The sequence below is a fragment of the Anser anser genome (genome assembly GCF_964211835.1).
Source record: "Anser anser genome assembly, chromosome: 12".
NCBI lineage: Eukaryota > Metazoa > Chordata > Aves > Anseriformes > Anatidae > Anser > Anser anser.
In genome coordinates this window covers 3,045,484-3,060,446 of record NC_139733.1, presented here as the reverse complement: position 1 = coordinate 3,060,446, position 14,963 = coordinate 3,045,484, and the positions used below count along the sequence as shown (strand labels likewise).

General features: G+C 36.5%; 1 protein-coding gene across 26 annotated transcripts in view; it reads left to right on the top strand.

Annotated features, from left to right (window-relative positions):
* CACNA1D (calcium voltage-gated channel subunit alpha1 D) overlaps positions 1-13,423 on the top strand; it is a 186,600-nt gene extending 173,177 nt beyond the window's left edge. For 21 of the 26 annotated variants that reach the window (XM_083795885.1, XM_083795894.1, XM_083795883.1 and 18 more), the window contains 7 exons: positions 1,238-1,605; positions 2,016-2,042; positions 2,893-3,042; positions 4,885-5,048; positions 8,655-8,776; positions 10,140-10,460; positions 11,211-13,423. In XM_083795885.1, the coding sequence (XP_083652011.1) occupies positions 1,238-1,605; positions 2,016-2,042; positions 2,893-3,042; positions 4,885-5,048; positions 8,655-8,776; positions 10,140-10,460; positions 11,211-11,504 (1,446 nt within the window). In that variant the 3' untranslated portion in view covers positions 11,505-13,423. Of the gene's footprint in view, positions 1-1,237; positions 1,631-2,015; positions 2,043-2,892; positions 3,043-4,884; positions 5,049-8,654; positions 8,777-10,139; positions 10,461-11,210 lie in introns of those variants that run through there. The other 5 variants (XM_083795888.1, XM_083795901.1, XM_083795900.1 and 2 more) reach the window with 4 other exon arrangements.
* The last annotated feature ends 1,540 nt before the right edge of the window (positions 13,424-14,963 follow it).

Sequence of the window (14,963 nt, the reverse complement as noted above, 5' to 3'; positions counted from 1 at the left end):
TCTTAAGTAAGTCCTAAGAAATGTGTGAGTCTTGCATGTGCCTATGAAGACAGCTCAAACTGAGATAGTGGCAAGGTTTAAACGGGAAATGTCTTAACATCTGCAGTGGTGGGTAGGAAGAAGAGATGAACTTCTAGGCAGCCAAACCACAAGAGTTGCAGAGCTGCATATTTTAAAAGAATGCCTAGAATTGCACAGAAGTCAACTCACAAATGCCAGTTCCAGTTTCCTGTGAGGGATATCAATAAGAATTAATTGGGAAAAAAAGTTGGTTTTCCTCTTTTATGCTTTAGCTATTCAGGCTAATGGTGAGCACTTAAAGTTGATATTGTAATCAGCAAACTGTTTTTCAGCTAGCAAGAAAACTTAATTCTTTGCAACGTTTCAGAAGAAGTAGATGTAAAGGCATGTTCCTGCAGTAGTTGTCAGAAGCTCATAGCTTGCTGTCCACCTTTACAAAAAAGGAGGATGTGGTACTGGAGACAGTGGTGCAGTGACCATCAGTAGATGCATTTCTCTGCCAACCATCATTACCTCCTGTCTTCTCTAGATTGAGCTTCAAGACAGACTGCTGTCATCCAAGACACACCCCTGGCTAGACAGGGAGGCTACATAATCTGGGTTAGATGGAAAAGAGAGCTGCATGTCATAGCCATAATTTATCACTTCATTCTTTCTCATCATCCATTTCACTCTCAGAACTAATAAAGAGTTACTGCTCTTTCTTATACCTCTGCAAGGAGAAAGAATGGAACCACTGAAGTTAATGCTATCTACTTGAGATATGCTTGCAAACTGTTGCATGGCACTCCATCCGGTCTGAGTGACACCTGTTGCAAACCGATGCTCTGAGAAAATAGGAGAGAATTCCACTGAAGTGTTCTCAGAAATTACACAGACCTGTCGCTTTCTGAGGAATTTGGTGCATGTTCTTCATGTAGGGGAATCTAGGCTTCTCTTGCGTAACAAAACACAGAGTAAGCTGGATGTCACATTTAGTTGTATGGAAAAAGAATAATGTTCACTGATTTGACTCTGAAATACAAATATTGTCATTATCACAATCACATCTCTATCACTTCAGCAGATCCCATCTGAAGCGTCATAAATTAGAAAGAAAAATCACAGTTTATTTGGTACTTCATATGCATGTAGGAGAGAAGTAAGTCATCGCTGTCAGAAATGTGTTTTGCTAAGGTATCTGATGTTATTTTTTCTTTCTCTTCCCCTAAAACAGAGGAATGGTGCCCTCTTTGGCAACCACATAAACCATATTAGCAGTGACAGACGAGATTCATTTCAACAGATCAACACCACACACCGTCCCTTACATGTTCAACGGCCTTCAATTCCATCTGCAAGTGACACTGAGAAAAATCCATATCCTCAGACAGGAAATTCTATATACCACAATCATCATAACCACAACTCAGTAGGAAAGCAAGTTCCAAACTCAACAAATGCCAATCTCAATAACGCCAACGTGTCCAAAGTTGTCCACGGAAAACATACAAATTTTGGAAATCATGAATATAGATCTGAAAATGGTTACCATTCATACCCCAGAGCTGATCATGAGAAACGTAGAAGGCCAAGCAGTAGAAGGTAAACTTACAAAAATAATATTTGCGTTTAAATTAATGTATATGTTTATCTATATTTCTATTATTCTATATTCTATATTTCTATTGAATAGAATATAGAATATAGAAATATAGAATATAGAAATATTCTATATTTCTATTATATTTCTATATCCACTATAAGAAAAAGTGTGCTGCATTAAACTAATTCATATATTTAGCTTCATTTCAGTTCCCTATTAATGTACAAAACTTAAACTATAGCTTTGATATGTGTGAAAATGGTACAACTTTAATAAGGTTTGAAAATAGTCATTTTCTTTAAAATGAAATTATTAGTTACAGTACAGACAATGTAATCACCAATGAATTTCTCAAAACTACCTGATTTTAAAGTATCTTTCTCCATAACTTCATGGCTTACCTGGATAGAACCCGCTACTACGAAACATACATTAGGTGAGTTTATTTTGTTCTGATATAATTGAAAAGCACACAATAGTGTTTTTTTTTCTTTGTTCGTTTTAAGAAGCAGTATAGTTCTCCAGACTAACTGCATGACAATGCATATGCTGATAAATTGTAGTGAAGAATGCTAAGTCAGATTTTCCACTGTTTATTCTAAAATGGTAAACTTCTCTTATAGTTCAAAACTATTCAAACCCTCCTAAAGTCTGCACAGGTTTGTGGAGTTTTCAGCAAACAAAAGATCACACCTGGTGGTAGTCCTTGTTTAAGATTGACTTGCATAAAATGGAAAAAAAAATGATGTTAGCTTTTGTAAATACTTCTATGCATGATCCCATTTATAGGGGGCCCAAAATGTATCCTGGCCTTGTATCTGAATATTTTCTAAGGCAAGATTTTAAAATTAGATGTAGTGTGTTATTTGAAGTGCATTGCTAAATGTACGTTCAGTGGTAGTTTTTAGTGTCTAGATTTGGACATGCATTTTTCTTCGAAGACCTCAGTGAATGCTCCTTAATATTTTAACTATGTGGCAACCTTCCGAGATTTGAGAGAGCCTGTTTTTCTGCCAAGTACTCTGAATTTATATTTTGTAAATGTCTTAAATGTATTCAACTTCACAGAACATCCCCATGTTAATTCTTTTCATATTTGTACCATAAACAAATAAAGGAAGGTCATGAAAAAACAGGTAAACTGCTTCTATTCTGAACTGTAGTTCTACAGAATTTACTATAAAGTCACATTCTGCCTGAGTTGTTAGTTCTTTTTTATTGAATGCACCTTCAAAGAGCTATGTCTAAACTATAATCAGTCCCAAGTATTTGTTTGCTGCTCACAGGTCTGACTCTGGTGATGGACGTCGACCTACTATTTGCCGTGAAGAACGTGAAGTTCGAGACTATTGCAATGATGATCATTATTTGGGAGAACAGGAATATTTTAGTGGAGAAGAATATTATGAGGAAGACAGCATGTTGTCAGGAAGCAGGTGAGGATATTTGTTAAACTGAGAAAAGATTTCAGGAACATATGTATGTATCCATATATGCTCCACTAGGAGTACTTAGAGTGAAAATTTTCTAATGAAGTTAATACTCCACAACTGCTGGAAAGTGAAATGGTGAATAGAAATAGTGTAGGTTCTGCAAACCTTTGTGTTTGGCATCAAGCGCTGGATTCAGCAAAAGTTCTGTACAAGATTTTAAGCAAAGCAGAAAGTTCATTTGAACGGAGTATAAACTAGTATAAAGTAGTGCATAACCAAAGAAGCCTTTTGTTTATAAACAAAATTTCAATTACAGTGGAATTAAGGGTTAAGGTCAGATAAAAAAAACTTTTAGAAATGGTTTTCTTCTTGTAGTATTAGCTTAACTAATGAATTGGATGTCTTCCTTTTGAAAATTTTCATTATTACCACTTCATTAATAATGTTCCTCTCAGCACCATTTTCTGTCTCCCTGATACAATTACTGTCACGTTTTCCTAGCCTTTAGGTGATTGGAATGGATAGTTTTTATGGTTTGTTCATATGTTTTATGGAAATGTCATAGATTGCATTTCAGTCAGCATATTGGCATTTGTTACACATTTGTATTACACATTTGTATTGTTACATATTTGTATTACATTGTTATGTGCAGACTTGTATTGACCAGAGGCTCCTTGCTGTAACTGCACAGTTCTCGTTTTGTAACCCAGTTCCTCTCAGTTTTCTCACTCATTTGTGTTTTCTCTGGCCAAAACTCAGAATAGTAGCCCAGTAGTGGTATTTCTATCACATAGGGTTAGTTTGTTTTTTTTCAAGGTCCAGTTGTATTTAACAACTGTTACCTGATTGTTTGTATTTAACTCCTTTGATCTTTGCATTCAATAACTTAATTTTAGATTTAAGGGGAAAAAAAAAAAAAGCCTTAATTTAATTTTGATAAATTGAAGCTTTTCACTGCAGCTTTGTTTCACACGGTCTTTGGAAGTGGACTGGGATAGGGTTTCCTAACTTTAGAAGAGTGGTTCCTAAGTTACTTTGGCTTGAGTATTACTGCTGTGACATGGCTTCAGCAATGTCAGGTCCTAACTTCTCATTTGGACTTAAAAGATCTTCAGTAGATTGTGGTGTTCTTCCTTACAATAGCTGTGCTTCCCTCTGATGAGTAAATTTAACAACTGCTCAAAAGTAGTGGAGGAATTTATTGCCTTTTATCTTAGAGCCGTAAATGAATATGCACAACTGCCAGACATGCTTTATTCTCCTCCTCCTCTCCTATCTTTTTTGCCATCTGAATTTTGACAAGATTGGCACACTCACGTGCATCTTGTTGGATTGCACAGCAGCTAAGATTTGCATAAAAACTAAGTTATACAGAATTCTCAGGCCACTTATTTTTGATATGATAATTACAGCCAAATAATAACCTTACAGGATTTGATTTTTGACAGGTATCTAAGTGTAAAAGGCTGAATTCCATTCTCTGGGTTTCTGTGTTCCATAGCTAGGTTTCACAAAAGAGAATGGCAGGAACAGAACAGAATATTGTTTTTGTTTTTTAAGCAATGTACATTTTTGCTTGTAATGGTAAAAATAACTTCATTGAAAATATAGTTTGACAAAAAATTAATCCGAGAATTTATAATGTAATTATACTGATAGAAAAGTTTATGCTCACTATCTCAAAATCAGTTTGCATACAGAACATAGGTTTTAAAACTGAGTCACGTAATTATATAATGTAGTTATACTTGGTTTTGTTTGGTTATCTTCGAGAAAACACCTAAGTAGATCAACTTACAGAAACTCTGAAATAACATTTACTTTAATTGTACTTTAACTCAGGCATATATATGATTACCACTGTAGACATCACTGCCATGACTCAGATTTTGAGAGACCAAAAGGTTACCATCACCCACATGGGTTTTTTGAGGAAGACGATTCACAGACCTGTTACGATACAAAAAGATCTCCTAGGAGACGGCTGCTACCTCCAACACCAACACGTAAGTATATTAAGAACAATTTGTTTGCAAATCCAGAATTATTTAAATTCATTAAGACGTTTTCCAGTTTCAAAATGTTTCTTTGTAACTTGGATTTCAAACAAGACATTTCTCGATGAATGTTGCTAGCAGATTACTGTGTACAGCAGAAGAACCTATCCATCCTGAGACATTGTTCAACCTACAGATTCTAGCACACAAGTCAGCCTTTTTAGTATCTCTTGCCTCACTCATGCAGTAATATGAAAATAATTGATTTAACTGCTAGTTTTAACTTGAATTGGTAAATGAAGAAAGAGCAAGGTAGAACACAGCAGTAGTTTTCTCTGAAACTTTGATCAGAGGGATTCAGTCTGTGCCCCCTTTATCCAGACCCACAGATGTGCTGTGCTGCCATTATCCCTCTGGAACACCTCCGGACCTGCTGGCATGTCCCCGTCTCTTGGCAGACATGCTGCTTATTGGCACTGGGACCGCTTCCATTTACATCTTTACCTCCTGCTGCTTTAGTAAACACTAGACTGAAATATAGCAGTTTTCAGGGAAAACAGAACCAAGAGAGAGCTTAATGGTGTTGGGTTGTGGGTTTTTTGATAGTTTTTGTTTTGTTTTTCTGCCCAAAGAACTTTGGAATGCCTTTAGATTTTTAATGTGTATCTCAAGTCCCTGTGAAAAATAACAGTGTTATCCCGGACCAAGCATCTTATCTCAGATTTACATTGGAAATTCACTCTGCCATCTGTAGAACATACCTTAAAATTCTGTGCTGCTCCTGATTGGGAAAACATTTCAGTGTATAGATTGAATTATTTTTGCCAACATATGTTTTTTACTCATTTCTTTAACTGTCTTTTCTTTTAGTTCTCAGATCCTTCACTTGGTTTCCCTGGTTTCCCTTCCCCTCAAGCACAGTGTTTCTCTGTCTGCATTACCAAGACCTTTCAGGCTTCTTATCCTCTAATTTTGTTTTTGTATGTTCCAGGCCATACTACGGAGGTTAGCAGTGCTAATCCTCTGGTGAAATGAGGCGCAGATGCAAAGGTTTTGGAGTTTGGCCTTCTGACACTTCACAGGGAGGAAGCACTTTGTCTGGGTTGCAAAGTGCAAACTAAACTGCCTTCGAGTGTTAAACTAACAAGGGTTGGTGTGGAGGGGTGGGTGCGTGAGAAACAAAACTCACCTCCATGCCACCCCACAGTGTCCCTAAGTGTGCTCAGGTATAGCATGGTCAGCACTGCCAGGTCTGTTACACACATCCCTGAGTGCTCTGACCATATACACAGTGCCATCTGCAAATGTATGGCATGCAGCTCCTGAGGATAAGCCTGTGACTTTCTGACCCTAAGCGGTGCAGATGGAAAAAGCACAAGGACTGAGTCTCATTCTACAAAGGGTAAATAGCTCAGCTCAGCTGAATGTCAGTGTACAGAAAGCTGCTGGCTTTCCTCCAGCATCAGCAGGGAAAGATTTCAGACAAAGGGGAGGCTGTGAAAGGAGATTTCTGTACATCTAGAAAGATGCTCTGATAGCAGAGGAATTTTAAGCCAGAGAGATGGATGCTTCAGGTATCTGTTCCATAAACTGTAGGATAACAGCCTTCTTGTAAAAATCCTCTGGGGTCTTCCTGTGGAAGTGTTGGAAGGGCTGAAGGCTTCCTGTGACTGCAGCCTTTTGGCTCCATTTAACTTTTCTGATGAAGATGATGAGAGTATACAACAGATGTCTTTAGAGGAAGTTCACCAATAGGGTGAACTAAGCAGGGTGCTCTTTCTTACATGCAAGCAGCTAGATAAATGCACTAGATAAGAGGGTATTTGATATCCTAGGATAAGAGGACCTACTTCTGATCTAAATTGCATAAGGGTAGCATAGGAAGAGCTTCAGAAAAGCCCTTTGACTTACACCAGTATAATGGCACAAGAGCACAGTCAGGCCTCCTGTCATAACTGTTTTTTTAATGTTCGGGGGCACAGATGAGAAATTTTAGAGGCTCGGTATCTCAGCAGATTTTAAAAGAAGTTCAAGGCTATTATTTGTAGTTAGTTTATGTGCTCTTTGATTTGGGAGGAAGCCTTCATGTTCTCACTTAAAGTGTTAAAAAAGTACTGGCAACATTGCATTGAAGTTTTTCTACTAGCATCTGAATTCAACCCAAGTTCATGTAACATCCATTATCTTGGCTGAGTACTATAGTGAGTAAATTGAGGAGTACTATAGTGAGTAAATCCAGTTCCGTCAGGCCTTCTAGAGGTTTTTATAGCAAACTCATCACTGTATTATCTGAGTAACTTCCAGAAGTGCACTGAGAACTAATTCTCATGTTCTTTCCATCTGTCTTCTGGAGAGAAACATCTGCAAAATGTCCTGTTTTGGACAAGGGAGCTTTATTTATTTTATGTTATGTTATTTTATTTTATTTTATTTTATTTTATTTTATTTTATTTTATTTTATTTTATTTTATTTATTTATTTATTTTATTTTATTTATTATTCATTTCAGAATTGGGACATTTAGCATTTGTTAGGATCAGGAGCTAGGGTACAGACTGATGTTCCGGTATATATAATTTGCTATAGAGTTAATGAAAAGAGATGCAGAGTTTGTATTAAAAGTAGACTGAATCGCCTTTTGGAGGAGCCTGGTTTCATCTTGTGGCTCTTCAGGGAACCTCAGTCGTTGCTATCCAGCATTAAGGGGCCGGTGATAACTATGATGAATCTAGAGTTTATGGCAATTAACTCTTCAACTCTCTTCACAACATTCCTGGTGTTGGAAAAAAGATACAACTTTCCATTAGTTCCAAGAGAGCAAAATTTTTTATCATTCCTTTGTGCTGTCAGGCTTTTTCCAGTTTTCCGATGAGGACATAGCTGGATCCCAGCTGCTGTTCAGCATCCAGGTTTTCTTCACACTGAAACTAACACAGAGGAATGTCACCATGTGCTGCTATCCATCGTTCCACAGGCTTTCACCAAGACCAGATGAAACAATTCCTCATGAGCCAAACATCTAGATCCAGTTTAGATTTCTACATTTTTTTTTCCTTTCTGGCATTTACATGAGCAGTAAATGTTCTTCACAACAGCAGAAAGCATGGCTTATCATTGTCTTAGGTAACACAACAAACATCAGGAATCGATAACGTTTAGTTGACTTGGACTTGAACGTGGCTTTTCATATTGCACACTTCTTCCAGGGAACTGGGCATTTGGTATTTTCTTGGGGAAATCCAGCTCATTAGAATGAAGAGTTTATGGGGAGGAAGGAATAAACTCTTTTTAACTATTCACAGAATTTTACAGCAAAACTCTGAATTGTCTGAATCAATTTGCAGCATTACACAACGCTTGCTTTGTCAACAGAGCTGCTTCAAACTGCGTCACGTTAGGCTGCTCATGTTTCTGCCTAGGACCGTGTTTGCTCATGTGCTGAATCTATCCTTTATTTATTACCAGTTGCTTACTTCTGTTAGCAGACTTTATTTCTCACTGGAAGGATATCTTTTTATTTGTGTGCTAGTTGGCCCACACTGAAATTCTGGAAATAATAAACCTGGAGGAAAAGAAAGTATTTTATTTTCCTAATGAATTATGGTTTCCCTGTAGCAAATAGACGATCTTCCTTTAACTTTGAATGCCTCCGCCGACAAAGTAGTCAAGATGACATACCACTCTCTCCAAATTTCCACCATCGCACTGCTTTACCACTTCACTTAATGCAGCAGCAGGTAAATCCAAATTTTTTTCTAAACTAATAATGAATTCCATCTTTGTAGCTTCCATATTGTACCTCTGACTGTCATTGCTGCTTGAAACAGTACTAGTGGATTTTGCAGTTTGCCTGTGTGCTACTTCCAGGCCACGTGTGTACCATGTTATTTCTGGTAGTTGCTAGATGCAAGGCTTCTCTAACATCTGCCTTCTACAAAACATTGAAAGTGGGTAGTTTTCCCTGTGATTCTTTAAGTGGAACAAGCAGCTGGCAAACCCTAGTTTTGACCAGGGCTGAATAATGTGGCAACCATTGATTGCTCTTTGCACATGGAGTTACTCAGCTGCATTTGCAAGAGTTTGCAGGTACAACCTATACATTTTCTGCAGCTCATTACTCAGCTCTCATGTGGCCCTGAGAAAATGGTAATTTGTACAGCCCTTGGTCACCTGGGTGAGTTCCTGAAGATCTTCCACCGATCTACTAAGTCGGGGGAAACAGGAAAAATCTGCGAGTCAGTACTTTGTGTGCAAACCTCAGTGACTGCAGTATTTTCTACCTGCGTAAGGATTTAGTAAAACAAAAGTTTATCTTAATGGTTTATCTCTGAGTCAAAGCGCACTGTTTCATTTGGTGCTGTATAAAAACTGGTGTTGTTTCAATGAAAATAGGACAATGAATTTGAATTTGTAAAGACAATCTTGCAGTTCCCAGTATGTCATGTAATAGAGATATATAGCACTAGATGGTCATTACAATGCATGAGGATGTTGCTGTGAAATAAAAAGGTGCTTTGGGATAATTAAAAGGCGTTTTAACAAGCATAGGCAATATATGGTGAATATAAATTAGTTCATGTTCTGTGTCTGGAGCTGAATCTGATTTGTGTGAATCAGATTATTGCTTCCTATTACATTGTATTTACATCTACTTACTTGATCTAAACTACATCTTGTGGCATGTAGTCTTATTCATTTTTTGATGTTTTTAATTACTTCAAATTAAATGGAATCATTTGGTTTCATATGACCAAACAAAATCTTTCTGTGGCACAAGGCTCCTATCCCCTGCTTCATCATCAGGCAGAGAGGACTTGTACCAATAAGAAAAGTTTTTCAACAATTCTCAATGATGCCAGGTCACTCTTCCTCAGAGGCTGAGGAAAGCAAAGTGCTTAAACCAGTTATAATAACAGAAAAAAATACAATTTTATCTTCTATCTACTAATTGCATTTCTGTTCCTCTTTTACGTGATTCTTAAACATCACAAAATGCTAACTTTGCATAGCTGCTTCTTGAACAGCTTGTTTGCTAAAATCAGAAATGGGTATGACTGAGCATTTGAATTCTCTAAGTTTTAAAATTCTTCCCCACACCAGGTCATGGCTGTTGCAGGTCTGGATTCCAGTAAAGCTCATAAACATTCACCAAGTCGTTCAACACGTTCCTGGGCAACCCCTCCTGCAACCCCTCCCAACAGGGACTGCACTCCGTATTACACACCTCTAATCCAAGTTGACAGGGCTGAATCTACAGAGCATATGAATGGTAGCCTGCCTTCCTTGCACAGGAGCTCCTGGTACACAGATGACCCAGATATTTCCTACCGAACATTTACACCAGCCAATTTAACTGTACCTAACGACTTTAGGCATAAACATAGTGACAAACAGAGGAGCGCAGACAGTTTGGTAGAAGCAGTAAGTATTGCAGAAACCTCTGAAGTAGTCAAGTGTGTCTGCTCAGTTTTTATGTTAACTTTAAAAAGCACATGGCTCAGTTCATATGATCTCCCTGAAAATGTGGTATTTTCACTTTCAAATGAAATGGTTTTTAGGTAAAGATAGGGGAACTTCTTCTCAGTTGTCATGTTGTAAAGGATTTCAGGTAAATCCAAATCTTAACATCAGTGTCAGGGAGCTGGAAATCAAACTGCAAGAAATATGTGGAAGGAAAATTGGAAACGCTTCAAGGACAGGATTTAAAATGAAATTTAAGTTTATTAGACAATGAGGATTAGTTGTGAAGTATCCTTCTACAAGGGCTGACAGGGGAAGGATAACACATACACCAGTTTTCTCTGTATTTTTTTCTATATAAATACATCACTATTTTTAAAGTAATCTGAATAAAAGAACAAGAACTCTATGAATCAATATACTGGGTGTGGAGAGGATGAATAAGGACCACGAGGTTTGAGTTGTAGTATACTAAAGAATGCTAAGAATTCCTTTGTATTATAAAAAAAAGGATTTGAAGATAAGTAAAATAACGTATTGCATTTCTGAGTATCATAGTTACTGTTCTTGCTTCCATCTATCACTTGGATCATTGATTTGTGATTTAACATGGAGTTTCTAGTATTTTCCACAAATGAAAAACATTTTTATGATCTGAATGTTCTTCCATAATTCCACTTTATATCTCATTCTGTCCTCTCCATCTGCCAGGTACTTATATCTGAAGGCCTAGGAAGGTATGCAAAAGACCCTAAATTTGTTTCAGCTACAAAACACGAGATTGCTGATGCGTGTGACATGACTATTGATGAGATGGAAAGCGCAGCAAGTAATCTTCTCAATGGAAATATTAGCAATGGGACCAATGGGGATATGTTTCCCATTTTAAGCAGACAAGATTATGAACTTCAAGACTTTGGTCCTGGCTACAGCGATGAAGAACCAGAACCAGGACGGTATGAAGAAGACTTAGCTGATGAAATGATATGCATTACAAGCTTATAGTATTTAGCAAGGAAAATGATTTTAATAACAGAAAAAGTGCCTCATAGTTTAAAGATGCTAGGCACTAGTTGGAATTAATAACCAATCAAGTTTTGTACAAGTGATGTCACACCTCAAGGAAGCCATAACTAATAAATAGATTATCTCCGGGTTGCTGAAATGTGATCGGAGTTGCGGTACGTCAAGCTCCTCCCACAGAATCTTCAGTTCCTCTGTAGGGATAAGGTTATTTTGAAACCAAGCAGGTTCTGACAATCAGTTTTTTGAGGGCTAGAGTAGGATTCTGAGGTGTAATATCTTGCCTGTCTTTCAACCTTGTGCTGCTGTCCTTTGTAGTAGAGCAGGATTTTGTCAATGAAATGTCTGTGTAAGTCCAGCACAAAATTGCGTGGGAAATAACGAGATGAGTGATGACAACCAATAATGTCATTACCTCAGTGCTCAATAGCATATCAGCTATTCATTGCATATCCATTCTAATATTGTTTTCAAACCTGCCTCCTGATTTCTTTTCTTAATGCTCTTCTAAAATACGGTTTGTCATGCTCTACCTATTAGAGATCATTGGAAAAAGAAGTTATGTAAAGAATATTCTGTCTCATGTAACACCAGTTTACATAGGAAAATATCATTCAGATAGTCTGTTTTATGACTATCACGTTAAGGGCAAAACATACTGGAATAATTGCATTCTTACTAATGCACTTGCAACCAGGTTAAAGTAGAATTAGATAAGATAGTTTGCTAAAAATTATATAGTAGAAATTATTGTAAATGAATTGTAATATATACTGATTTGTATTTGTAAAGAGATGTTCTATATTTTGTAATTATTGTACCGTAATTGAACTGCAGCAATATTTATGGACCCTAATTATTATAACTCTCCACAGAATTCTAGATATAAGTATTTTTACTTGGAATATATAGATCTATAGCATAAATATTTAAATAGAGCCACCTCTCATTGTAAATCTCTTTTTGGGATAAACTGTCAAGTTCGAACTTTGCAACACAAATTTTTTTTTTTTAAATAATTGAGTCAAACGAGTCTCTGTGTAGGGGATGCACAGTTGACTATTTGCAGTCTTATACTTGGAAAGGTGCAAGATTTGAAATTATTTTAACTTTTTGGATTGAAAAATAAGCTGTAATTTTATTTTTGTATTAATCCCATGCTACAAAAATATTAAAATCATTAAAAAAATTGACAAGTTCATGCCAGGGTACTACTGCTCATGGGACAATTCATTTTGGCAAAGTATATTACCTAAATAACCTACTTTGATAGGAAGTGTCTGGGGCAGAAACCGTTTTACAGGTAAATGAAAATGCTTTACTTCAGTATTGCTTACTTACTCTGCTCAGAAAAAAAAAGGGATATGATGAAATGATTCTTCACAGAACCAAAAAAAAACTTGGTTATATAAAAAAATATATTACTTTATTGCCTCAAACTTTCTGTTGTTTTATGTATAATGTTTCAAAAAATTATTTTTATGCAATCATAAGAGGGCTTGGATATTGTTCACAATGCAGTAAAGCCCTGAAATGACTTTGAGGCTAATACAACCTTGGAGGAAAATCAAAAAACTCTGAAAGCTACTGTCTATTTTGTTAGCACTGGATAACAATGACTTGTTCTAACAAGTTATCTTATCAGGTTTTACCTGTAGTTCATATGCTAGATAGCAATCCAGTTCACATTTTTACAAATGTGATGTTTAAATCATGTCAATAAACATTTTGTACATAACGACAATTTCCTATGAATAGCTTACAAACTTCCTTTGGAATCATTCTTATTTCAAATGCCAGGATAAGAACTTAAAAGTTTGTAAATTATTTCTTGACCTACATCATTTTGTATTAAAACAAATGCGAAATGTTCAAAATAAAACTGTGTAATAATTTTATTATACTTGGGACTCCTTTTGCTAACAGTTTTTCACCATGAAGCTCCAAAGGTTAAATTCTGATTGCACTGTTTGGAGAATGAGAGGGAATGCATGGAATTTAATAATCGATCTACTCTATCATAGTGTGCAAGTCTTATGAATGATTGCTGTTCACCAGAAAGGAGTAAAGTGATGAGTAACTCTATGAAAAAAGGGTACTCTTATTCCCCTACTGTCTAGGAGATTAATACTCCCCTAGATGCAGATCTGTGGAAACAGTCAGGAAAATCTGAGCAACAGCCCCTAAAATGTCAAAACCAAATCTCCCGTGTTCATCTGCCAAGAAACATTGGGACAGGTAACCCAGCTGTAGTCACTTTGTTACACATCCCAGTTTACAGAAGCAAACTTCAGGATACCAAAATACGCTTTCCAGATGTGATACCATTGTGAAAAAAAGAGTGAGTAGTTTTCACAGTTCCACCTCCTGTCGTTTACTCATTTCTGAAAAAAGCGCCTTTAAGGCAGCTGAAGCTGAACGGGAAAAAAAAAAAAGGGGGGGGGGGGGGGAGGCCAAGCAGAGGGTGTCCCAATCCAGGTTGCTTAAGTACATGGACTTTTCATAGCACATCTGATTCAGCAGATTGATCTGAACAACAATTTTTTTAATTAAGTATTTGTCCAAGGAGACAGAAAAGGATATGCTGATCTCACCATGTTTTCTTGCTAGTATTGTTAGTCCTTAGCTTTGAATAGTCTGGTGAGAGAGATACTCTTTAGCATAGATATGCTGTTTTATGAGCAAACAGTCCTTACAAAAATAAATAAAGGAAATTCAGCTATAAGCCATGTTCTAGATAGTTACTGGTTTAAGGGAGAACATATATATATGGATACATAGAATACCTGTTCAATTTTATTACAGAAATGTAAGGGAAAAAAAAGTAATCCATATATGCATAATTACATAGTAATTGGCAACCTTAAAATACTGCCAATCATAGTTATGACTCAATACAGAAAAACTACAAGTCAACTCAACCATTAAAGCATATTTCATGAGATTCCAGATTTGTTTATATATGGATATAATGACAGAAAATGTTATAGCTGATCATTAACACAGAGTTAAACATAGCTAAGTATAGTCACTGAAAAAGTGTACATAAAAAATGTATTCGAACAGTGTCTTTTTTTTGGAGGTTGGATGACAGAACAATATAGACTAGAAATTGGAACACTCTGATAAGATATGGTTGTGTTCTCTCTATAACTTTTTAACAACCGCTTGTCTCAGATGCATAAATGCTTTTGTATGTTTCTTTTACAGAGAATGCATGGTAAAAGCCCACTTTCCACTTTTCCAGTGTTTCTACAGCTGCCTTATGTGGTTGTAGACTAACTGAAATCTTGAACTCAAAAAGTATTTTAAAGTATTTTAAGCTGTGGAAACATCAGAAGTTCTGATGTACAAAACCTCGAGTGGCCTAACTTAAACAAGATGCAGTTTTACAAATGCTGCCATTTTCTGCTGCTTTTAAAAGCACTTCTTGTACTAAAG